A 26084-nucleotide genomic window follows, 5' to 3' on the forward strand; every position below is an offset into this window, starting at 1 on the left:
GATCATTAAATGAATCCATCTATAGAAATTATTCCCTGTAGTCTTCCATATAAGACACTCCAAATCAGTAACACGTATCTATAAAAAGTATTTGAAGTGAGTTTTTATTTTTCACTATCAAATTGAATTTCATTATTAATGAATTTTAACATTTTCTACTCACCGTTCATTAATACAAAACATAAATACTCATAATATTTAATAGAGGTAAATAAAAAAAGAATAGTTGTATAAAACTTATATCCATAATTTATTTTAAAATGTGTTTAATAATAAGAATAGAAAGAAACAACTTAATGTGATCACTGATTAGTATAGCGTAGAAAAAGAAGAGGGGTGTCTTTGGATATTCCTACTGCTGCTATTTGAATTCACTGCCAAATAAGCTTTGTTTATGGGTATGTTCATGTGTATTATGCGATTTACAAGAAGCTCCAATATATACACGATGGAGCAGCAGCAGCAGCAACAAACTTGGCAAAACAACTCATCACAAGTATAACCTAATGTTATCTGCAGAATCCATACAGACTGAATAAAAACCGAAGCATTATGCAGTCTACTTGAAAAATGTGTCTATTTTTTAGCATGTGATTTAGCCAATCTTATTTCTTCACCTCTCATTATTTTCATCCCACATGCAAGGGTTATAGTACTTAACATTCTAACCAACAGCGCCACATTCACAATGGTGAAATAACTTCCAAATGACATTCAAAGGTATGTGAGAGGGCTGAAGGAGAAGAAAATTTGACAATATTGTACAAGGAGCAACTGTGCCAGCAAAAGAAAGAAGCATTCAGCTATCCCTAAAGGGTATAGCCAAGACAGTATCCAATGTTCTTCATTCCTCTTGAGATATATTGATGGTTGTTTTCTTCCTCACATTAAAGTGAGCACGGAGAACACTTCTTCTGATGTACCAAACATTTACTAATTCTAGTCACCTTCATCAGGTCAAGCTTTAGCACCAAAAAATGACTGCTGGAAGAGCAGGGAAACAAAAGAAAGATAGTAAACATTTTTGTTGCAAGCTCAGGAATGGATTTAAGGAATCAAAATACCTTGGCTTTTGTTGGAGTAGTAGGCTTAACTGTAGTTGTGCTCCCAAAGCGAAACTTGTTAGGTTTTTTATCTACAGGCTTCAATATTTGAAAAGAGCAGACGAGTGATTCATCAACAGTCATCATTGCACCAGCATTGTCAAACTCTCCACAGTAATTAGGAGCCGAGAAGATAGTCACAAGTTGTCTGTCAGCAAAGAATTCATAACCGTCTTCCACAACCTGTAACATCATAAGATGGAACATATATAATCGAAACATTGTACATTTTGGATTCCTAGCGTTATAATCACACATTCGAAAACAGTATGAAACCTGATGGGCCCTGCAAATCAAATCAAGATCATGCTTCTGAAGGAATTCGGTGACCCTGTCAACACCAAAAGTGTAGGAAACTCCACGTTCATTTTCTCCCCAACCCCGAATGTCACTGCTAGGATCAGACCAAAGAAGGTCACATAGGAGACCGGTTTCAGGTACTTCCGTAGGACGCGGCAAACTCTTGATCTGATTTAAATAGTGTAAGTCAGGAGAGAGTCCACCATGCATGCAGAGTATTTTTTCATCAATGAGAGCTGCCACTGGCAAGCAGTTGAAACATTCTGTGAACACTTTCCAAAGCCTCACATTGAATCTTCGTTTACACTCATCATAAAATCCATAGATTCGGTTTATTGAAGCACATTCATGGTTGCCCCTCAGAAGAAAGAAGTTATTAGGATATTTTATTTTATAAGCCAGAAGGAGACATATAGTCTCCAAACTTTGCTTCCCACGATCAACATAGTCCCCTAGAAATAAGTAATTAGAACGAGGAGGCAATCCACCGTAGTCAAAAAGTCGCAGAAGGTCAGAATATTGACCATGGATATCTCCTGGTAACAGACAAATCAAACAAAATATCAGTTTACACAATCCCACAAAACTTTTAAGTGCTTAAAACATAAATAAACGAATTTAACTACTTCCGGAACTTGTTTCGGTAATTTAACAGCTAGAAGACCACTTCAAACCTTAAGAAAGAAAGCAATGACTATTTCAAAGGAGCAGATACAATTACACTTCTAAGTCATCGAAAACTTAACACATCAACTAGGGGAAAACTAATCTTAGAAGACAAGTATAGAAGTTTGAGTATATTGCAAATCACCAGATCAGTGTGTATCATTCTTAAATGTCTTTTCAAGAAGTTTGAGTCCAATAGATTTTTTCCAATATTACCACTACCAATTAAGATAACTAACAAAAATTCAAAGAAAATATACATAATATACATTTCATGTATACCATACTGGTTTTTCAGTTGAAGTGCATGAAAAGCACTTAGGTCAATAGCTTCTCCATGTGGGTAAATCGTACTCTAATAAATATATACCGGGAGAAGATAATATTACATGGCCTTGGACTACTCTGTAACCCCTGTTAATCTTTGTATGACATGTAATAAAAATGCTATTAATTTTTTATTGCAAATTTTGAATGTGTTATGATTGCTTAATAATTTCTTTAGCGGCAGAGATGCTTCTCAACTCGTAGTAAATTAAGGTACTTGAATCGCAGAGGGAACAAATTCATGTTTCAGTATTTACAAGTGAAAATATGGGAGACATTTGCTAGTACAATTGACCACAACCAGAGTTTTGCTTCGTTAAATTCCTTCTGAAGATAAAAGACTCTTATTGATGCTATGATAAATCCAAACTTAGATAAGGCCTGACACAGTAGGTTACGAGAAAACCTCAGTTGAATTTAGCACACTTCTATTTCTAAAAAATAAAACGTGCAAAGGCATCACGACAGAGGAAGAAAACGCAACTATGTTGCTACCTCTAACCCAATCAATTATCTACAACACACCAAAGTTTACCAAACTTCTATGAAACAATCACTTTAACAGAGTAAGAAGAGACAATTTAACGTCCCAAAAAAAAAAAGAATTTAATAATTTAACATACCTCTTTCAAGGGGAAGGGTTTATTTTACTTAAATATGATCAAATATGAATCGATCTAAAGAATCTAATAAAAACTCGTATTTCCAGGCACTCAACTTATTATTAATATTCATATATTAATGGACGAGAATTTAGGGGTCTAGGAAAAATAAGACAAACACAACCTTATCAACGACAACCTTATCAAAAACAACATTATCAATAAAAACAATAACAAGGCCTTATCCCATTTCAGTGATGACAGAGGCAGCGTCGCAGACAAACACGATTCACTTAAAGACCAAAATTTTCAGTGATGATACACCCCCCCAACAACATAAGAAAAAAAAAAAAAAGTTGTTTCGAATTTGATCTCCAATTCAATAATAACAACGATCGTTTTCCTATAATCTTAAGCAATTGACCATAACTGTTGTAAGAAAAGAATCATTATTCCTATAGCTTTAACTCAGACACAACAAGGTCACAAAATTCAGACGATGATGCAATAATAAAATTGAGGAAGAAATAGAAAGATGTGGTTGAGGGGGGAAAGAAAAGAAAAGTACCACAGATCTTGAGGGGTGCCTCGAGTTCCAAGAGGTTGGGCTGGTTGGAGAAGATATCCCTGGAGACAAGACAAAGCTGCTTGATTTCAGGCTCAGAAAGTTGCACCTGTTTGCCGGGCCTGCCTCTGACTTCGAGCAGCCTATTGATGATACCATCAAGAACCGCACGTTCCATTCGGAGTCTGAGGTTTCAAAAGTCAATAAAAGAAAGAAAAGAACAAAGTGAAAGGAAAGGAAAGGAAAAGAGGTAACAGCAGCAGTTTGAAGTTGGGCGTAGGTGGTTGTTATATATTGACAACGATCATCTTAGCTTTAAGTCAAATTCAAGTGAGAACAAGAGCTTAACCATATTGGTGTTTTGTGAGAGAAGTGCTTAAGAAAGGAGTGGAGGGCGTTGAAAAGTGGAAAGTTTAAGTGAAGAACATATTCGAACGCGTAGGAGAATGAAGTGAGAAGAATAAAGTGGGAGCGAGGTGAGTGCGTTGAGGTCCCAGGAATAGAAGGGGAAGCTATGAAAGTGAGAGTGAGAGACGTAAAAATACATGAAAAATGACGCGGTTTCAATCTGCATACATCAATTTACCAATTGCTTCTGTTTGTTCCACTTCTCACATCACTTGTCCTGTTTTCGCCAAACTAAATAGCCTAATCCATTCGCAGTATTTTTCAACACGTAAACTATGTAACCAGCCACGTCTCAGCGCATCATTCATTATTGTATCCTAATCAATTTAATTAGGTACTTACGACTACTAATATAATATTTAACTAACGTCAACTACTTCTCCCTTAATCCGTCTCAGATATGTAATTATCAGAAAAATAACCCCTAAAACATATCAAATCACATACAAAAACCAAGCACACATGTGTGACTAAGCAAATTATTCTCTTACCAAGACTCCTATGTGTACCTATATTCATACCCACCTTAAGGATAGTGACTGCAGAAGATATTTACGTAACTTATGTATATAATTTTTTTTGTTTTTTGTATGCAAGTATTGCAAAGTATATGTTAAGTTTAATAACAGCAATTTGTATTGTTTTACAATCCAAATGAAAGATAAGATCGCTTTATCAAAAGAAGAACATCTTAGCTGCCAGGAATCCTAGCCTGGGTTGGGCTGTGGGTCTGGTTTCGGGAATCTTGAACCAAGTTCTGACTCTTTTCAGTTTGTACGTTAGACACGAATTTTTTTAGTATGCCAGAATTAGGTTCAACGAATCTAAAAGAAAATTGTCATAAAGTAAACTTTTGTAGGAACCTTAAGTAAATTGCTATTAAATATTTGGCTTAAATACCTTTTTAGTCCTCATTTTCGTAGTGTTTGTTGCGGATGGTCCTCGTTTGGACAGAATGTTTAAAATGATCATCATTTTTACCGAATGTTTAAAATGGTCCTCATTTTCGCAATTCGTATTTTATTTGGTACTTTTCTGTAATGCCGTTTAAATCATTAACGGAGCATTGTACAAGTGGCACGGTTTGTATTAGGGTGTGTTCCGTGTACTGTACATATGACTAATTAACCTTAATTTTTCAATTTTGGGAAAATTTTGCAATTATGGAAATTTCTTCATCTTCGTCTTTCTTGAGCTCGGATTTACATAGGAATTGTCATTTCATCATTGGTTGTTTTTTAAAAGGAAAATACGGAGGTGAGTTGTTGAGTGTTGTGGGTAGAGATGCTAACGATCAGTTACTGTCCTTAGCATATGCTGTTGTGGAAGTTGAAAACAAAGAAACTTGAACATGATTCTTGAAATTGCTTATTGGTGATCTTGGAGCTATTGAGGTGTGTGGGACAATAATCTTTATGTCTGACCAACAAAAGGTATGTTTAATATATGTTCAATTTATTAATTTTTGTTTAATTTTGTAAATACTAATAATCTTATCATTGCATTCAGAACCTATTACCCACTACTGAGTACAGGTTTTGCATGAGGCATCTGTATGCAAATTTCAGAAAAATTCTCTGGCCAAACATTAAAGATACTCATGTGGAACGCGCTATTAGGAGCACACACCCAACAGTTTGGGAAAGAGTGATGTTAATAATTAAAGAGCGCAACTGCAATCCAATGATGAAATGACAAGTATTAGCTGTTTCCTCTGCAAATTCGAGCTCAAGAAGGACGAAGATGAAGAAATTTCCCTAATTGCAAAATTTCTCCTAAATTGAAAAATTAACGTTAATTAGCCACATGTATAGTACACGTAACACACCCTAATACAAATCGTGCCACCCGTACAATGCTCCGTTAATGATTTAAACGGCGTTATAGAAAAGGACCAAATAAAACACGAATTGCGAAAATGAGGACCATTTTAAATATTCGGTAAAAATGATGACCATTTTAAACATTCTGTCAAAATGAGGACCATCCGCAATAAACACTACGAAAATGAGGACCAAAATGGTATTTAAACCTAAATATTTTTTGGCAAAAGGTGATTTCTATAAAACTATGAATTTTTGTAATAATGATGATAAAAGACCAACTCATTCTGTTATATTGACCTGGGAAATACGGGAGATGGATCAGTTGCTTAAAACATTTAACCCATCTCATTTTCTTGATACTTGATTCTAACCACTTATAGATAATTTAAGATTTAAATGAATGTATTAACGTAACAAATTAAGACATGGTAAAAACAAATATTAACGTAATATCCATTCATCAATAAATTTAAAAAAGGTTGTAGGTATACTTGTGCTATCATCTTCTAACATGTTAAATATGATTGGTCAAAAACAAGCTGAAGAGTTCCAACTGGATCCATAAAATTAAGAAAGAAAAAAGTTAAAGTGGTTGCTTGGATGATCTAATGTATTTTGTCAGCCTAATTTATTTTTTTGTCTGATTAGGGCTATTTGCGATTAATTTAACTAAAATCCATCGGTCATCTTTTAAATATTTTTTTAGTACCTAATCCTACACTATCATGTATACATGATACTGTTAATTTTATAATAATAATTTTTCAAAATGTAATTGGTTCACCGTGTATAAACTTATTATACCAATAATTTATAAAAATTAGGGTACTTATTTTATTTTTTCATCTCATTATCTCAAACATTTATCTTTTCTTCATCCTTTTGTAGTAAAAAAAAGTGATCCTGATATGCGTTTTCTCATCTGGAGTGGCAGTTTTTTACCAAGGCTGAAGAATACCACATACGTTTTCAATGGCTTTAAAAAATAAATGTTGGGAAAAATATTTCAAAATTTTGAAGCACCACTATTCTTAATAATGAGTTATTCACTTAATTACAAACATTTTGCCTTAAAGGTTAAAACTGGCTTCAGTTCATTCTCTGCTCTCAATGAAACTCGTGCACTATGTGATACCACTTCCAATATTCAACTAATTTGCAGAATATGGTAAGTTTTAGATTAATTAACTTTTTTGTTATATCTCATTTTCCTTCGGCCCATAAAGCTTCTTGCCAACAACAATTAATGTCAATTATGGTCTCTCCTCTTAATTAGAATTGACAGAAGCAAATTACAAACAATGCATTGTATTTTTCTAATTAGAATTGACAGAATCAAACTACAAACAATGTATCCTTCCCGAATTAAGATCATGAGAGTAAGAAACTAGAAGGGGTACTCATCAAAGCTGTCGCACAATTCCAACCTATTTCATGAGATGTTTCCTGCTGCAAAATTCTCAATCCTCTTAAAGATCCGTAAGTATTAGAGCCGAAAGTTCGTACAAGGTCTCTCAATCAAAAGCTTTCGTGAATGAAAATTCAGGCATGTGTACGAGATACTTGTGGTTTGAAATGTTTTTAGTCAAATGTACAAAAGATACTTTGATTTGAAATATTTTCGTTTGAGGGGATGCACCAGTATGAAAAAAGACAAACTAAAATTTGAGAAAAAGAGAATTAGTATATCTAAATATGAGTTTAAATTTTATATGAGAAACATTAACATCATATAAAAATAAAAAACATATAAACTTGTTAAATTAATGTTTTGGATCAGATGTGATGATAAAATTTTACTTATTTTTTATTGATTTTTCATGGAAAATTATTAAAGAGATACAACACTGTGAGACATCAGTTCGGTCACATGACTTCCGATTTTACTTCAAAATCTGAATACCAAATAATTTCATTTATTTAATCCATGAATGAAAATGATATATCTGTACTTGTTGATTACTATAAGAAATATTAATAGTGAGTGGCCTGTTTCTTGAAAGGAGTAACTTTTACTGTCCAGTGGATGTCATTAAACAAAATCCTTTTGAGTATTTGAAATTAGAAGGATTCATGGTCTTGGCGTCATGAGAAAAGCATTTTATTTCAGTGTACGTAGTCCTCATTGGAAGTATAATAAAATGGAAAATTATTTTTTTACTTCCATTTTTTAATCTTATATTTTATTATTTAACGTAATTTAGTGTAAGTTTATTCATTTTTTTCTAAAGAAAAAGATAATAATACATTAAATAATAACCTACAGTCCAAATTATGTAAAAAGTAAAAAATGTGAATCATAGTTTGATTTTGTGATAAAAAGAAATTGAAAGGTGCCGCTTCTTGAAGTATGGACGCTCATTTTATAGATTCGTAGAAAACTGGGCATTCCAAATAAATCGAAATTATTGGTGTGACACTACTGCATGCGTGATATCCTAAAGTCTCTTCGGATGTGAAAGATGCCAAAAGGACTACGTACTAATTCTACGGCATTTCTCATTTTCTGAAGCCCTCTACACTACAAAGGAGTTTGCCTACATTTGTAATTTAATAAAATACTGAATCACGTTAAGAATATATTCTCCAATTATTCTTTTCAAAAATATATTCTATTGAATAATTTTTTTAGTGGTTCAAATTTATAAAATTTAATGGGTTTCAGAACTTATTTAGTGATCTCTCTACTAATTTCATAATTTTTTTTATAAATTTTAAATAAAGTATATTTTTAGCATACCTCTTCCTTCTTTATAGTAATGACATAATATATAATGGGATGAACCTAATCGAAATGGAACAAACTTATAGGTCGGAAAAATCCTAACAAAAGAACATATTGAAAAAATTAATTAGAAATAAAATGTGATTTGATGAATTTTAATTGTATGTACTTTACTCAACATCTTCATTTGTTTTACATATATTTATATATTTTTTAAAATTATATTATATATTATTTATATTAAGATTATATTATAAAAAATTATAATAAAAGATAAATAAAATTTTTTAATGGAGACATTAATTTATAAAAGAGATTAGGTTTTTTTTTTTTATTATAAAATCTTTCTATCATGTAAATTATCATGAAAGTGTGTGAAGAGAGATAAATACAAATTCTTGCATGATCTCTCACAGATCAAGGTTAGTATCTTATTATGATTTATGTATTGCTTTTAATTTTTTTTTAAGTTTTGAATTTATACAATATTGCTTATTTAATTAAAGTAGTATGAGTTTTGTTGTGTTTTGCATTGTGATTTGTGAATATAAATTTTATTTTTTCTAAATAGGCGAGTGGTGATAAATTTATATTAGAAAGATTTTAATAAAGATGAAAAAAATGCATTTACGTTAACTAAACTTGAGAAATTTAATAAGAACCAAGAATTTAAGACAATAAAAAACAAATCTCTAAAGTTCTCAAAAATCAAATTGATGAGATACGAATGACTTATCTAAAATAGTATTCATGGTTTGGTATAATGATATAATAGTATGATATAATAGTGAATGATAGTAATATTTTTTTGAATTCTACTATTATGTGTGTTTGTTTCAAGGAGAGGAAATGAAAAGAAAAAATGAAGAGTTTTTCTTCTAAAGAAAAATTATATATAACAAATCTAATTTGGGCCCCTACATTTTTAGTCCAAGTTTCACCACTGTAGAAGAAGAAGATGAGATGGAGGGAGGTGAAAATAGGGTGGAGTTGGAGGTAGAAAAAAAAGATTGGGTGAAGGTGGAGGAAAGTATGGAAGTGTTGTGGGGGAGGAAGAAGGAAGAAGAGGAGGACAAATTTAACCTTTTCCCTTATTTATGGGGTGTAGGAAGAAATTCCCTTTGTGAGGCCATACAGAAATTGTTGAACCATATTTGTTTGGTTTGTTTAAGTGGCTTTAGCTTAAATGGATCAGAGTTGGGCCATTACGGTCTTACTGACAGGCCTCCTACTAAGCAACTTGGATCCAACTAATTTGTCTTCATTAGCGCAACTAGGTTTATTTAAGAATTAATTAAGTTATCAAGGGATTTGATTTTGACGTGTAATTGGCAGTAAATTTTATATACAAACAAAGTAACTACACATTCAGGATACTTTTTGAAAGGCACTTTTTTGTCATGTGTCAACACATGATAAATTTGTTTGCACTAATTAAATAAAATCTACTGTTTTACAAAATAATATATTGTTAAAAGACACAATTGTTTATGCTATTTTACATTGAGGACTTGCCTACTACACTGATTTTTCGTTGAAGACACTCACATAAGAACTATAATTATCTCTAAGGGTCTTAATCATCTTCACCAAACCTAAACACGAAATCAACAATGGATCCAGCTGTTCCCCTCTAATTTTCTACAAACTTTTGGAAAGTAAAGAAGACAGATCACACAAACCTTTTTAGATTTTACAGATGGCAACACATTCATTTAAACATCAAATTCATTATTGGGTTTGTAAATGAAATTACTACATCATTAATGGTAGGAACTTAGTGAAATTTAATTTCAAATATGTTTTAACAATTTAGTAACTCACCGGTCAGCAACTACAATTGGGAGAAATTAGCCTCTCATATAAGATATTAGGAAAATTTTCACAAAGACAAAAATATAAACACAAATTGAGGGTTTGATTTATAATTATAACTTTATTCATTTTCATTTATAAGTAAATTAAATTTGTATCCAAGCTGCATGATTGAATCCAAAAGATGAGTCCATTTGCATAATATCTTATTCATTGTTAAACTACGTGTTGTTAGATTCCAGGCATTACTCAGAAGTAATGGAAGAAAAAAATGAACAGCTTATTGACTTTTGGCTAACAAGCAAGACCTATACCTATACATGCTTCAATTAATTTTTACGAGTATGGAATAAAGTTTTAAATGAAATAACGGATCTAAATATTTATGTGTACTAAAACTAAATTTTAACTAAATAAAAAAAAACTAATTCCTTCTTGAATGAAAAAATTATTAAAGGGAATAAAATCTAATTTTTCACTAAAATCTTTTTCCTAAGAAATGAATTATAAATATCATAACAACACATTTTTATATTGCTTAATTTTTTTCTTAACAACAGAAATTCCAGCTGAATGTGATTTATTGTTTAAAGAAGCACTGATAAGTTTAGTAGGGTGCATTGAATTATTATAATTTTTAAAAGTATTAATTTTTACAAATAAAAATATTAGTTGTGATTTTTTATAACTTTCAATTATGTGTAGGGTGCTAAATAAAAATAATAAGTTAAATTTTATGTTTAATAGCAAGAAAGAGATTATGTCGCGGTTATTTTGACTTTTTGGCTTCGGTTTTACACCCGAGGCATATGCTGACGAGGTAAAAAAAGACATGTTTATGCCTCGGTTATGAACCGAGGCATATGCAAGGATTACTGCCTCGGTTCTAGAGGGAACCGAGGCCTAATGTGCATCGCAGATTTAAAAAAAAAGTATTTTCTGACCCAATAACAGCATAGCCATGATCCGTGTACACACACCTACACCAATCCCAGTGTGCCACATCATCATCTTCAACCTTCTCCCAAATCAGAAACCCTAGCCACCATTCAAACCCTAAATGCCGCCAGTGTGTCGTGACCACCATCTTCGACCACCGCATCACGCCGGAACAACTTCACGACGCCTTCATTCATCTCGCCAACGACGCAGAACACCCTCTCTTCACTATCATATCTGAACGGAAACATCCCACGACTAACCATCGGGAGCCAAATCGTGACTTCGACACACACATCGACGTTCGAAACCCATAGAAGAGTCTTACGATTTGAAAAAGGAGAAGCACATACCTACAAGCGAGATTAAATGACGACAATGGAGGCGATTTTGCAACCTCTGCGATGACAACAATGGAGGAGGCTCGCGTGACGGAGGAGGCTCATTCAACGGCGGACCGGTGGTGGAGAGACGAAACTGCTACTACGTGGAAGAAGGAACCTTTGCGATCTGGAACAATGGCGTTCGAAAATGGAAGAGAGAAAAATGGCTGCTGCTCCACGCAAAGAAGATGAACAGTGACACGATTTATTTTAAACCCTAAGAAGGCTTATTGCCTCGGTTGATTTTAAATCGAGGCATAAACATCTATCTGCCTCGGTTAGATGTGACCCGAGGCGTATTCCACTTGAAAAGCAATCAAATATGCCTCGGTTAAAATAGACCCGAGGCATAAACATCTATTTGCCTCGGTTATAATTGACCCGAGGCATAAAAGTCTGCCACCAGTTTAAAAATATCAATGTAGCAAAAAAAATAAAAATTTTAGGGGGTTTATGCCTCGGTTTTAAGTACAACCGAGGCATAAAAGTTTGAAAAAATTACAAAAGTGCCACCGCGTCTTCATATGCCTCGTTTGGAAGTGAACCAAGACATATAAGGCGCCGTAAAAAACCCATTATGCACTAGTGGTAAGTTGTAAAAAAACCAGTAAATTATTTGAATTCATTTAAAAGTTAATTAAAAACTAGATCTAATTAGTACATCTAATAAAATTCATTCAATTTATCCACTAATTTTCTTAATACATACACGCGCACAAATATATTGTCCATACAAATATATTTAATGAATAAAAATATTTCTTTATTTGTTATGTCTTTAGGATAAATGATATCAATCCATGCAATCAATATTTAAAACAAAAAAAAAAATTATGTTCATAAAAATTGGTAAAAGTCAAAAATATATTTTAAAAAAACTTATAAAAGAATTGGCTGAAGTTAATTTGATCTATTAAGCATAAGGAATCACTATTTAAAAATAATAATAATGAATCTTTTGCTGTGAAGTAATAAATTTCATTTAATCTGTTATTTATATATAGATAACAGAGAAATAAAATATTTTGTCACCCTTAATTGGGTTGAAGTGAAATTTCCTTTCATTGAGTACTAGTAGTGCTATACCCGTGCGTACGCACGGGTGGTGCTTTCTGATTTTTTTTCTTTTAATGTTGTATTTTTGATAGAATAAAATATTAATTTTTAAGTAGATGGTTATTTTTTTTTCAATAAATATTTTTACAAAATATTATAGTTGACAAAAGTAATATATATGAAATATATACGTCAAAGGGAATTTAAGTTTCGTATTTATGTTTTAAAATATGTAATTTAAATTTCGTTATATAGGGATTTAGATATTTTGATTCCTATATATATTTGGATTTCAAGACAATAGACAACATTGAATGATAAATAGTACGTAAAATTATGATTTTTTTAAAAGGTTTATTTTACATCAGTAATACTTAGAGATAGAAAATAATAATTTTGTTATTAATCGAATAAGTAATAATTTTTAAGTAATAAAAATAAATAATAGTAATTACTAAAGATTAGTGAAAGAAATATTGGTAATGCGTATATTTCAACTTATCATATATTTTGCATTTTGCCTACTTTTTAAAAATATATTAAGTAACCTAATATAATTATGAATAATAAATTTGATCTTCAAATAATAGTTTTGCATTAATAAGTATTAAAAATCAATAAAAGTATTTTGTTTTCGTTTTAAATAATATAATTGTATTTTAAGGAGGCCATTAATATATCAGATGTTTCCGGAAACGTATATTTTATTCAGTTTTTTGAAGGAACAGCATTAGACTTTACGTTTGCTTGCATTCTGAGTTCAGTAACAGTTCTTGGCTTCTCTAGTTCGCTGTGTGGGTGTGGGAGAAGATGTCTTTCTCGGGTAAATACAGCTTCAAAAATCTGTTCCAAAACTCCATCTGCTTGTTGTATCCAGGTGATGTAAGTAGTATTTTACTTTTGCAGTTTATTTTGCGATATTATATTATATATCTTTTTCACCAGCTTTGATTTTGTAATCGGTACTTGTATTTTGTTTGTATTGATGTTTGGAATATTATTCATGTATTATTTGTTATTTTGTCTTACATGCATGTCTTTTATTGTCGTTTCCTGGCATATATTACGTTGCAGGGTTTTGGGGATTTTGAAGATGGTTTTATGCTGGAATGGGGAAACAAACTTACTCTTGGGACCAATTATTTTACTGACCCAATGGGTAATGTTATGAACTTAGAGTTTGAGGAAGATCTGATAAGAAAGGGAATTTTTCGAATACCACCTTATTTCGAAGAATTTTATGATCTGAGAGACTTGCATTATGTCTGCACTGTATTTTGTGGTGATCGATATTTTCGCCTGAGGATTTTCGACTTACAATGGACTGAAATAGAATACCGAGGTATAGCTGATAGTTACATTGCAGAAGAAGATTTGGTGTGGTCTAGGTTCTTGTCTTCTTTCAGGATTCTGTTAAGTCCCAAAGAGGTAAATCTATAGCATTTATCATTCTTGTTTTGTGTAAAAATAACTGTTTCATATTTTAGTCTAATATTGTATGATTTTCGGAATGCAGCCTACAATTAGCTTGGATGCTTATTTCCACCTATTCTGGGAAAAGAAAATAGTTTTTGACCAGGAGATGGAGTTTGTTGATCCGAATTCTAAAACTTTCAAGTTTAAGTTTCATGTGACCCCAAATGCAACCACGATTTTTCGTGGTCCGATTCGGAAAATGTTCAAATACTATAATCTGAAGGATGAAGTCTACTTGCATATGAGTTATGTATCAGTCAATGTTTTCTTAATTAAGTTATTTTCAGTGGAAGGAATCGAGATTGCCTATACTCCAAATGCAGCATCTTGTTCTGGTATTGCAGAAAACCTTGAAGATGTTCCAGAAGATGATAGTGACAATTGCTTAATAAAATGTTTGACTGCTTATGATGTTGGTGCATCGTCACTGGTATGACTTAGTTTTATTTATTATAGTAAATTTATTTGATCTTCTATAAAACTTTGTAGTTACTTACAATCTTTTTAATTCCTATTCCAGTATCTGAATGCTTCATTCGTTGCCAATGCATTTTCGACATCTAAGAAGGAATGCCTATTATCAAATGGTAATGGAATGTACTGGCAGTGTTCAATTAGATGGGCTCAGAGGGCGCGCACTGAATGCTATCTGGGGTGTGGATGGAGGAGATTTGTCACGGAAAATAAATTATGCGCTGGTGATAGGATAAAGCTAGAAGTTAGGAAAAACGAAGACAATTTAATCGTAGTTCAGAAAATCTAGTGTGTTGCTGTAATATTTAACTGGAATGTTTAATTTCTGTATGCTATGGTAATATTTTGGTGCTGTTTACGCACAAGGACATATTTTTTTGGTTGGCACTTGTATTTTGGTATGTATGCCAACGTTTTATTTAAATGGATGAAGTATGGGTTTCTATATTAAACGATTTTGTTAACTTAGCTAACGACTAATGGAATTAGTTTACATAATGGTAAACCTTCATTTTCGATCACGTCTTATTGAAACAATAAATGTTCCATATAGAAAGTAGATTTGTTTCCAATAAATTGGATGGATTGAAGTGATTAAGTGGATTAGGAAACAAAATGGAACAATACTTATAACCTATATTTTAATTGTTGATAAAATCTGAAAAAACAAATACTGCATTTCTGCAAGGTAAATACGTTTCACGCTCATTAATTCGTGTATATGGTTATGTTTCATTTCAATTTATTACTGTGTTGGTGAAAGAAATCATTAAATGGAGATGGCGGTAGTGTAAAAATGAAAAAGAGTTCAGTACATAAATGCATTCTTTATTGAATATGAATTCGTGTCTGCCATGGTTGGTCTCGCAATAAATGAGGACATAGTTTTTAGTTCGAATTACTATGTCAACCATTTCTGAGCCAATTAGCTCATGCAACAATTCATACAATGCTGCAGTTGTTCCTTTTATCAGGTATCATCCTCTTTCTTTGTATCTGAAACTGTATAACTTCAAAGTGATTAGATAATGGACATGGAGTTTCACATTAGTTCTCATATCTGCTCTGTCTATACAAAATACATAACCCACTCAGTTATCAAAATGAAATTAATATAGTCTGAATTTCTATACATTTTGAAAGACTTCCTTAAATACAACATTTGTCGTTGAAGACAATGGTTTTTTGTCAGAATCATGGATTAAAATTTTTAATCCCGATTTACTCTGAACCCTAGAAACTGCGACATATAATTGACCATGGCTAAATACTGGTTTTGGCAAATATAATCCAACCGAACACAAAGATTGTCCCTGTGATTTGTTAATTGTCATTGCATAAGATAACATTATTGGAAATTGCCTTCTGATTAGTTTAAATGGCCAAGGAGATTGATATGGAGACATAGACATATGTGGAATGTAAACTTCGTTACCCTTTCTGTTTCCACTAAGAATCTTTGCTGCTATTACATGTTTTTGCAACCTTGTAATAATTAATCTGCTTCCATTGCACAACCCCTCTGATTGATCCAAGTTTCTTAGCAACATTATAGGAGCTCCGATTTTGAGGGTTATTTGATGACTTGGTAAACCTGATGTAGTTAATGAATTCAGGAATTCTGGGGTAAGAACATCATATTCATCGTTTATTGGATTATCTGTCTTATCAATTGTATCTGCACTTAGGTATTCTTGTTCTTGTCCTGCAAAATAGTCATAGTATTAGTTACTGCATATATAATTCATATTCAATATGTAACATATGTGACTAACAATATCCTAATAATTACCTGGAATTAAAGATAATATGTATTTGTTGATTTCTTCTACTGTTTCAATTCTACTGGCCAGTATAGCTCTACTCTGCAGGAAATTATCATTTCTATAATTCTCCAATAGATCAGGATATGTGCTTAACACAATAGCTTCAATTGGATCATTAAAATCAGAGATCAAAATTTCTGGAGGTATTTCGATATCCACAACACCATCATTGGGTTCGCACAACATACCATCACCTAGTTTTACAATCCAATCGGAGAATTGCTGAATTTCGCATGTTGAAGTGCTTGGTAAACCTGGTTGTAGAAGTCTCATGTTCTTTGTCAATGTCAAAACTTGACAATGCTGCCATAGGTAAGAAGCATTGATTGTTGCATGTACAATGTCTGATCTAGTTCCTCTAGGAATGACAGGTAATATCTGTCTGAAATCACCTCCAAAAACTACTACCTTTCCTCCAAATACTAAATTTGGTTTCATTTTGTATTTCATTATGTCATTTAAGGTCCTGTCTAGAGTTTCGAAACAAAATTTGTGTGCCATTGGTGCTTCATCCCAAATAATGAGATCAGCTAATTTTAGTAGCTCAGCAGCTTCAGAACCCTGCTCTATGTTACAAATTGAGTTTTCCATGGTTGGAATTGGAATTCTGAACTTTGAATGTGCTGTCCTTCCTCCTGGCAACAATAAAGATGCTATACCACTTGATGCAACAGTTAATACAATTTTTCTCTTAGATCTCAATGCTGAAGAAATAGTTGTCCACATGAAAGTCTTTCCGGTACCCCCATAGCCATACAGAAAGAACATTCCTCCCACATTTTCAATAACAGCTTTAGTAACTTTTTGAAATATGTCTTTTTGTTCCCCTACAATTGTAATTCAGATATTAATTATTGAAAACAAAAAATGTACTCATGAATTTTTAGTTAGGTTATACCTGTCATCCGATCATAATTTTCCTGAAAAATATTTGCTTGGGTGACAGGATTGTAGTCAAGTTCTGAGTACACCAATCTGTTCCCACATTGAGCTATAATAAAACCATCTGGATATGGCATTGTTAGGAATTGTTTTAGGCTTCTTCTATTACTTTGTAGTATCTCTTCAATATGGAATAACGTCAAGTTTCACAATATATCAAGTGATAATTGCAGTTCTGCATTAAAATTCAGTTACTTAAGTATTCATTTCTGTTATTTCAGTAACTTATTTCTCTTATAAGTTTATAATTTTAAGACAGACATACCTGGATTGCCAGCTTTTATTCTTTCCCTATATAATATGTCATCAGATAGCCATTTCCAAGTTTTTTCCCATACATCTAGTGGTTTGTTGACACTATTGGACAATAGCATTGTCACGAAAAGTTTCCTTAGATAATTTCCACTGCCCCAATCTTTGGCTTCTTTGATTGCTTCTACATATTCCTTATCATCTGCCAAAAATCCCAAGGTTTCACATGCTTCTCTAAAGGTTGAATACAATATATTATCCACCGTTCTGATATCTTCATAACATAAAGGACCTTTGACAACACTGAGCATCCTCCTTAGATAGTATAATTCACCTGTTGATGGTGGAACCCAAATAAGTCTTCCAATTGTGTTTCCTATTTTCCTGGGTTTCCAACATCTGTCTTTCTTGACATAGACAAATTTTGACACAATCTCTGGGTATGTCAAAGTTCTTGCCAATTCATACTTTTTATTACATTCCATCCAACTTGTAAACATTGATTCTGCTACAATTGCTTTTCCTATGACTTCATCAATAAAGTCGTCGTCTTTAAAGTACACTGATTGTTCTCCGGGAAGATGAAAAAATAAACGTTCAACAGCTGGATTCCTGCCATGAATAGGAAATGAAAATATTCTCCAACATGCCTCAGATGGTGATATGTATCTACAATCAAGATATTGTTTAATTTCATCTCCTGACTGGTCATGAAGATGAGTTGCATTGGTATTATTAACTATAGCCGCTGTAATTCTGTCATAACCCTTGTTGATGTATTTGAATAAGTACTTAATTGAAGTACTTTTGTTGCACCATTCAACATTGATGTGACCTTCATATTTAAGTAACAATTTAGGATTATATGGAACCACAGATCGATTGTCTAAAGAAACATGGTTCTTGACCACGCAGACTCCATTGTCTCTTCTTCGATATTGTGGAAATCCATCTTCTGAAATAGTTGTACTACTCTGAAATTTTTTAGGATAAAAGCGTGAGCATTTACCATTCTTCATGCAAGGAAGGGATTTATTTACTACTCCACAGGGACCATGAATCATATGATCCTTCACACATTCATCTAGTTTAGGATTTGCAATTGGGCATGGAATTTAAGCTGATATTACTTTATCAATATCATCAGCGCTTGGATATTTGTCATTTTGGTGCAAAAAGAGAAGCAGATGAGCATGAGGTAGACCACGCTTTTGGAATTCAATAGTATACATGTCTGCATTGTAAATTCATTCCATTAGTATATGAACGAACAAAAAAAAATTTACGTTATCAAATAATAGGGAAAAGGGAATATACATCCAATGACCCTGCCCAACAAATGATTCTTCGTAAGATCTGCTAGAAGATGATCAAATTTGATTCGGAAAACCCTTGCAACCAAGTCTGGTCTATCAGATGCAGATAAATTTTGATGTGATAAAATTCTGTGTATTTCAGGCCACTTCGGATTGCATGTAAAAGTAACAAACAAATCTGGAAAACCAACATGACTACAAATGGCCATCCCATCAAAATAAAGTTGTTCCATAAATCGCGTACCACCAACAAAAGTGGAAGGTAGTACAACTCTTTTGCCTTTTGTAGATCCTTCTTCTTGAGTACTTGATTTTGATTGGAAGAGGTTATCGTACTTGTCCACTCTAAGCTTGGACTGGTTATTTCTTATGAATGATAACCTTTCAGACTCTAGCATAGTGTATCCATCAACAACAAATTGTTGGAACAATCGCCTAGATCTTAGTAGTGTCTGTGCTTCTAATTCTCTACTCTGAATCCGGAAGCAGAACCATTCCCTTATTGTCAAGCGATTTCTCTTCATGTTTTTTGAACTACTTGTGAGTCGATGATTAACATCATGCCTATAACCATCTTCCCCATATGGAAATAGTAAAGGATATTCGAAGCCTAGGTAACTCGTGTGAAGTTCGTTAATTCTCTGCAGTTTTCCACTTCTATTTTCCATTATGATATCTCTTGGGGAAGCACTGTCAACGTCACCAACAATTAGTGCTGCTACTTCTGAAACGGTAGGAATATTATATAACCTTCCATCCTTATTCCTATCAACAATTAGCCTTAATTTAAGATCATGGAAAGGTTGTTCTCTGTAACGGTCTCTAGCAACTCGGAATGATTTCGCATGAACATTGAATTCATCTAACATTTTTGTTAATTTGTCTACAATATCCACGTCAATTTTGTTGTCATTGCTGAAAATTAATAGAATCTTAATTAATACAACATCCAAAATATCAAATTGCTGTTTTAAACAAACTTTAGCTTCACGTACCTTAAGGATTGGATTCTGTTGTGTGTTTCATTTTCAGTATCATAAATATATAGTTGGGCAAACTTAGGAATTTGTCCTGCAGGCGGGAGCAAACTACCTATTCTATGGCAAGCTTGGCCTTGGATCCTCAGATTGGGTGGACCATGACCATTGTTATAGCTGTTATCAACTTTGGCACCTGGTGATGTAAAAGCAAACATCATATTATATGTACGAATATGTTGTTGGAAATTTTTTCCTTCTCTGCTATTGGAATCAAACAATAATTGCTTCAAAACAGTAGGAGCATCCTTCAATAGAGGTAACTGCACTTTTCCATTTCCACAGCACAAATTAAACTTTGGAATTGCAGAATGTTTATGCTTGTCTATCCTTTCTTCATACCACATGCATGCTTTGCAATAGGGGCACGTATAAATTGGGTCTCCTATATCTGCATAGCAACTGAATGTGTATCTCGATTTTAGTAAACATTTTTAAAAAAACTAAATATAGTTAAGTCAAGATGTAATTAATAGTATCTTATCTTTCATCAAATTGTATGGAATATTCAGAATCCGAAGTTGTATATGGTTTTGGCTTTATATGTTGATTTTTTCGCATTTTAGCCATCTGTTGAACTGTGATAATTGAAAACAGTCAGAATTAAACAATATATCCATTTGGTAGTAGATAAATTAATTAATACCTTGGCCATTGTCTGGATTGTCTGCATTAGTACATGGTTGACTTATTTCTTCACCCATATGAAAATGAGATGCAGTTAAGGAAGAATGTTGACTACTACTCTTATTCAATGAGCACTGATTATCTTTTTCCTGCTCTGAAAAAACAATCTCAAACCTAGGCAATAGGTTTTGTCGATGAGAAGCATTACTATCCGGAACTGCATCTCTATTTTTATGACATTGTACTCTTCCAGAAGTGTTAAGTCTTCCTCCAGACAAAAATTGAGTTGTAACATCAGACAGTGGAGTACACAATGTTCTACCATGTTGGCTTTTAGAAAATATACCACACTCTTTAACACATTTCTTATTCATCCTGTTTTCTTTCAAAATAATTTTTCGCTTCAATCTTGCTTGGGCACAAGCAATCTTCAATATTTTTTTATCAGCCTCCATTCCTGCGTTTTTAACTTACAGCACAATCACTTCAGAATTTATTTCACACCATTGGATTCAAATCAAATAAATAATAAAAACATATTCTACAATGTATAACTATAGTTTTGAACAACAATAAACAAACCTCAACGCAGTGTAGTTTAACTTTTAGATTTTTGTAGGCATTGGAGTAGTTTCAATATTTTTGTTGCTACTGCAAATTATCATCCCTTCATTGCAGACCACATAACTTAGATGTTTATGCTGTAGTTATTGCAATTAGTCAATTAAAATGGCGCCAAATAAAAAAAAGATAGGATTTTTTTGCACATAAACCTATTTCATATATTGTCGTGTCACTTTAATGAAATTAGTATATGCAATGAGTGCTTCGTATTTTTTTCGTACTTAAAACTTAAACTAAATAATTAAAAGGTCAGAGTATTAATTACACTGACATTTCATTACCAACCGTCATTTGAAACGGTAATTTTTTTTTTAAAGTTTAATATTTATGTCATGTCCTTGGACTTCTTCACTTTCCATTGTCCAATCATTCTGCACTGCATTTCTCAAATCTATTCCAATGGCTTCATCTTCCCGGAATGCTATGATGTACTGCCATCCATTTTGGGTTTCAATCTTTAATCCGACTAAGGTAAGTTTTTTAATTTTTTTGGTTTAAAGTTAGTACCATCTGTTTTCAACCATTGATATGAGAAAGCAAATGCAAAACTTCAGTATATGTTCGATTTATGCATAGGAGCAATTATAATATGCATTCTGTGGACATAATATTACAAACTGGAACCCATTCTTTACACTGTTTTTTTCCTATTTTATCATCTGCACAAATAAAATCACAGAGCGTAGTACATCCATAATTTTTCATTCCTCTACTTCATACATATTGCAGGAATACATTCAATTTGACCCTGGTTTCGTTGTTTACTGGTCAAAGGAAGTTAGACACAATATAAACTACTTAGTGGACCCAAGAGGAAATAAGATAGTTATCCGCATAGGTCAAACTTCAGTGCCTGAAAACTTCTTTTGTGGAGGTTATGAAATAGCAAGTTTTTACAAGTTGAAAGAAAACTATTTTGTTGCAATAAAATACTTAGGAAACAGAGTATTTGACTTAAGGATTTTTGACACTGACATGACTGAAATCCAATACCCTGCCCCAAAAAATCCGACACATGTCCACCCAGAAATCCCATTGCCCAGATTCTTCAACTGTTTCAATGTCAAATTATCCATACAACAGGTAACATTTTCCATTACATAATTCATATGTAACTGGTTTATAATTATTTCAGTATAAACATAAAGATAATTTATTTATGGTACAGGAATCTATAACCCTTGCTGATGCATTCTCACGGTTTTGGGATCCAACATTTGCGTCTGATAACTTTGAGATGATTGACCCAGTAGGAAACATCCACCAAATTATCATTTCAAGAGGATTCTTGCATATGCGTTTTATTACAAAGGGAATTCCACAGTTTATTAAATACTATGATATAAAAAATGATCATGTACTGAGGCTAACTTACATGGGAGATAACAAATTCATAGTAAGGATATTTGATTTGGCTGGTGATGAAATCACTTACATCACTGAATCAACTGATGAATGCAGTACTACAATGGAAAGCAACGATGATAATCCATTTTACTTTTCAACAGAAAAAACATTGACTGAATACGATATCCGCTCATCATCACTGGTAAGTTTCATTCCTTCTGAAATGTATATGTTACATGAATTTAGAGAATTACTTAACATATTGTGAATTTCTTTTACAGTACTTGGATGCACAATTTGCTGATGTAGCCTTGGTAAAGAGTCAAAAAAGCTATAACCTCAGCAATGAAAATGGTGATTTATGGGAATGTAATATCAGATGGAGTAACAGATCGGGTATGGGATGCTACATCACTCAAGGATGGAACCAGTTCTGCATTGAGAATGGAGTTGAAGCTGGAAACAAAGTGATGTTTGGAGTTGACAAAAACCGTTCAAGGACAATTCATGTTTTAATCACTTAATGTAACTACGAATATCTATGACTTAAGTTTGATAATAGTTTACGGGCTTTTTTTTATTTGCTTTTTGCAAGACTATATGTTTCTGTATGTGCAGATCTACTTAATCTAATTTCCTTTATTATCAATCATGTATATCCTTTGTTTGAATATTGGTAGCTATAATTTTATCAGTCGCTCATTATATAATAATAAAAGAGGGTTCATTCATATATTCGAGAATGAGTCTAACATCAAACAAAACACACAAAATATGAAGGATAATGTAATTGAACCCAACTTACAGAATATATATGGCTAAAAAAGTGCTTAACCATAACTGTTCCAAAGCACCCAAAATTATATACATCAAACATATACAAATCAGAACAACTTAATTTAAGTTTTCTCCTTCTTAATAAGCTTCTTCATCTTAGTGCTGGATAGTTGAGCAGAATCGATGTCCTGAGAAGATTCATTCCAATTTTCATTACATGGCAATAACCTCTTTCCTGGAGTTCCAATTACAACATAATCCGACTCATTATCACCAGTTGCACTCAAACTCATCTACAAAATTAAGAATAGAAAATTGATCATGTAAAAATACTCTATGCTTTTAATTATGATTAAAGATAATGGAATAAGAATATACTATATCAGTATCAGTGTCTGCAGCCAAATTACAAATAGCTTTCCCACGTAATTCTGAAACCTACAAAACAAATAAAACCACATATCAATTTCTGTAATATATACTTAAAAATTGTGATTCAGAATAACAAACAATCAAAACTGCATCTTAATATACTTACCATAACACTGGAACTCTCAGAAACCAAATCCATACTGCATTTATCAGTACCATCACCAATCTACATATACAAATAAAATAAAATTATTTTACATTTATATGTATTTGATATGGAAAGAAATACATAAATCATTTCAAAATAATATTTACTTGAAGTGGAGGAATAAGACTTTTAACATGTGCCACTATTTCTGAAACATTTGAAACTTTAATGACAGATGCACACTTAGTTCTTGGTTGCGTTCGAACTTTAAAAGCAAAGGTACAACCTAGCATTACATCCAATGCATCAGGAAAGCAAAGGGGATCATCTTCACCAGCCTATTGTAATTAACAACAATGCAAATATAAACAACACTGAAAGCAGAAAATATATACGATGAAAGTATAAAATTGTAGACCTCAATCATTTGTTTCTGCAAATCAGCAGCAGACAACCCAATAATGTTGCTACATTCTTGGTCCCATACAACAAAGTTAGCATAATTGTTTGAATCATCATAAACCTGGACCTGGAGCCTATACCTGCAAAGTACAAAAAAATTGCAATTAACAACTAACATAGATCACAAAATGAAAAATACAATAAAACAATATACTAACTTGAAAACAGGTAATGCATTATCTCTATCACAATAAGTGCACTTGAAAGAAACTGCTTCATAAGTCCTTTTGTTGCAATTGTTGCAAACCAAATAATACCACCCTTCATTATCTAAGTCAAACTTAACAGTTGTTGCAACAGTCACACATACAACTTCCTATATCAAAAGAAAAAATTTAAGTTAAAATACAATAAAATAAACAAATGAAATAAAGTATTTCACAACACTTGCTTTCATACCTTCTTCATTAATGGGATTTCAGACAAACTTTTTACTAAACATTTATATACAAAACGTTCAGCATCAGTATATTGGGAAGACTGAGTCAATTGACTTGCACACTGACTCAATATTAATTCATCTGGATCAATTCTGCAAGTCAAATAAAACATACAAAATCAACTATAGTTTTTTGATAGTATGTCAAATAACACCACTACCAGACAAATAATTAAGATGGCTTAATATTCGGATAACTTACTCCTTCATTCGTTTCTTAAAATCAACTATTTGAGGAAAATCACTTTCCATTATCAACTTTGTACCATTCCACGTATTAGAAACAGAAACTGGCCATTCACCTACATATGAAAACCAATGTTAGAAAAAATCAAAATCACAATCAACGAAGAAGAGATTTCATAAAGATTTATACCTGCAGCTGGTTTGATTTTTGCTTGAGTAATGACAACCACAAGCTTTTGCGAATTACCTACATCATTGTACCTTTGTATAAATTTCTTGCAATATTCATCCCACAATGTACAACAAATAGCAGCACCACTGCAAAAATACAAATTTTTCAGTTCAAATAAATCAAAATATTAACATAATAATACAGTACAATTATATTAATTTACCTGAGATCCACCAAAGTAAACACCACGTTTTTTGACTCTACACTTTTAAACTGAGGCTTAATTCTCACATTCTCAACGACACCAATCAAGTCTCAATGACATAATATATAAAATACGGTTAGTATGAAAATCATAAGAAATTTTTCTAAATAAAAATAAAACAGTTATTATATTTGTCATACCTATAAGCAAGTCAGGAATAAAATTGCCACTAACAATATCTTTTATACTTTTAAAGTTGTAAGCTTTCATTGGAAGTTTAGCAATAGCTTGCAACTTCACGGATGTAGCACCAATAAACAGTAACTTGTAAGGATGCTCACATACCCTATACCGCCCTTCATTTTTCAATATCTTGAAATTGTGCATGATATATGTTTCTCCCTCAATCAACTTGCTATCCCATAAATCAAACTCTTCCCTGCGAACAATGCAATGTATTTTGTCCGCCTACAATAAAAAATCAACAGAACAAATTAAAATACATAAGAAATCCAAAAACTAACTCAAATGTTTAATGAACAAATACTTACATTTTCATCCATCAGAATCATCTCCAATTGAAGAGTAGAATCACGGGACTGAACATACCAATGGTCAACAACTCTAACTCCCAACTTCAGAGTTTCCCTCTTACCATCAATATCTTTAATCATATCCAACTTCTTC

At 32.4% G+C, this 26084-nt stretch overlaps 2 protein-coding genes, 2 long non-coding RNA genes and 1 pseudogene across 5 annotated transcripts; all 5 read right to left on the reverse strand.

The window, feature by feature from the left end:
- Positions 1-370: 370 nt before the first annotated feature.
- LOC114190982 (serine/threonine-protein phosphatase PP1-like) lies at positions 371-4173 on the reverse strand. 2 transcript variants are annotated; one of them, XM_028080089.1, is made up of 4 exons: positions 3567-4173; positions 1380-1939; positions 1065-1286; positions 371-981 (listed from the first exon to the last, which is right to left on the reverse strand). In XM_028080089.1, exons 1-4 carry the CDS (start codon positions 3739-3741, stop codon positions 958-960), a joined length of 981 nt encoding a protein of 326 aa, XP_027935890.1. In that variant the 5' UTR covers positions 3742-4173; the 3' UTR covers positions 371-957. The 2 variants fall into 2 exon arrangements, with proteins under 2 accessions (XP_027935890.1, XP_027935889.1); XM_028080088.1 differs by having other exon boundaries at positions 371-984.
- An 11619-nt stretch (positions 4174-15792) lies between these two features.
- On the reverse strand, positions 15793-21120 carry LOC114191367 (annotated as a pseudogene).
- A 2350-nt stretch (positions 21121-23470) lies between these two features.
- On the reverse strand, positions 23471-24444 carry LOC114189664. The gene is made up of 5 exons (XM_028078295.1): positions 24352-24444; positions 24101-24271; positions 23952-24011; positions 23792-23851; positions 23471-23706 (listed from the first exon to the last, which is right to left on the reverse strand). The coding sequence occupies exons 1-5, from the start codon at positions 24358-24360 to the stop codon at positions 23536-23538; spliced, it is 471 nt and encodes a 156-aa protein (XP_027934096.1). The 5' UTR covers positions 24361-24444; the 3' UTR covers positions 23471-23535.
- Positions 24445-24455: 11 nt separating this feature from the next.
- Positions 24456-25258, reverse strand: LOC114189665. The gene is made up of 4 exons (XR_003605715.1): positions 25211-25258; positions 25037-25136; positions 24795-24927; positions 24456-24475 (listed from the first exon to the last, which is right to left on the reverse strand). It is a non-coding gene; the product is annotated as an uncharacterized LOC114189665 (long non-coding RNA).
- Positions 25259-25448: 190 nt separating this feature from the next.
- LOC114190902 lies at positions 25449-25684 on the reverse strand. The gene is made up of 2 exons (XR_003605883.1): positions 25598-25684; positions 25449-25506 (listed from the first exon to the last, which is right to left on the reverse strand). It is a non-coding gene; the product is annotated as an uncharacterized LOC114190902 (long non-coding RNA).
- Between the last annotated feature and the right edge of the window lie 400 nt (positions 25685-26084).

Source organism: Vigna unguiculata, chromosome 7 (assembly GCF_004118075.2).
Source record: "Vigna unguiculata cultivar IT97K-499-35 chromosome 7, ASM411807v1, whole genome shotgun sequence".
NCBI classification, from domain to species: domain Eukaryota; kingdom Viridiplantae; phylum Streptophyta; class Magnoliopsida; order Fabales; family Fabaceae; genus Vigna; species Vigna unguiculata.

Coding starts and splice junctions, on each gene's coding strand:
- LOC114190982 (XM_028080088.1), bottom strand. CDS start 3,741: ATGGAACGTGCGGTTCTTGATGGTATCATCAATAGGCTGCTCGAAGTC. Junction 1,287..1,379: donor TGATTTGCAGGGCCCATCAG/GTTTCATACTGT, acceptor ATGATGTTACAG/GTTGTGGAAGACGGTTATGA. Junction 985..1,064: donor CTACTCCAACAAAAGCCAAG/GTATTTTGATTC, acceptor CTGCTCTTCCAG/CAGTCATTTTTTGGTGCTAA.
- LOC114189664 (XM_028078295.1), bottom strand. Junction 24,012..24,100: donor GTCTTATTCCTCCACTTCAA/GTAAATATTATT, acceptor TTGTATATGTAG/ATTGGTGATGGTACTGATAA. Junction 23,707..23,791: donor CAGACACTGATACTGATATA/GTATATTCTTAT, acceptor TTAATTTTGTAG/ATGAGTTTGAGTGCAACTGG.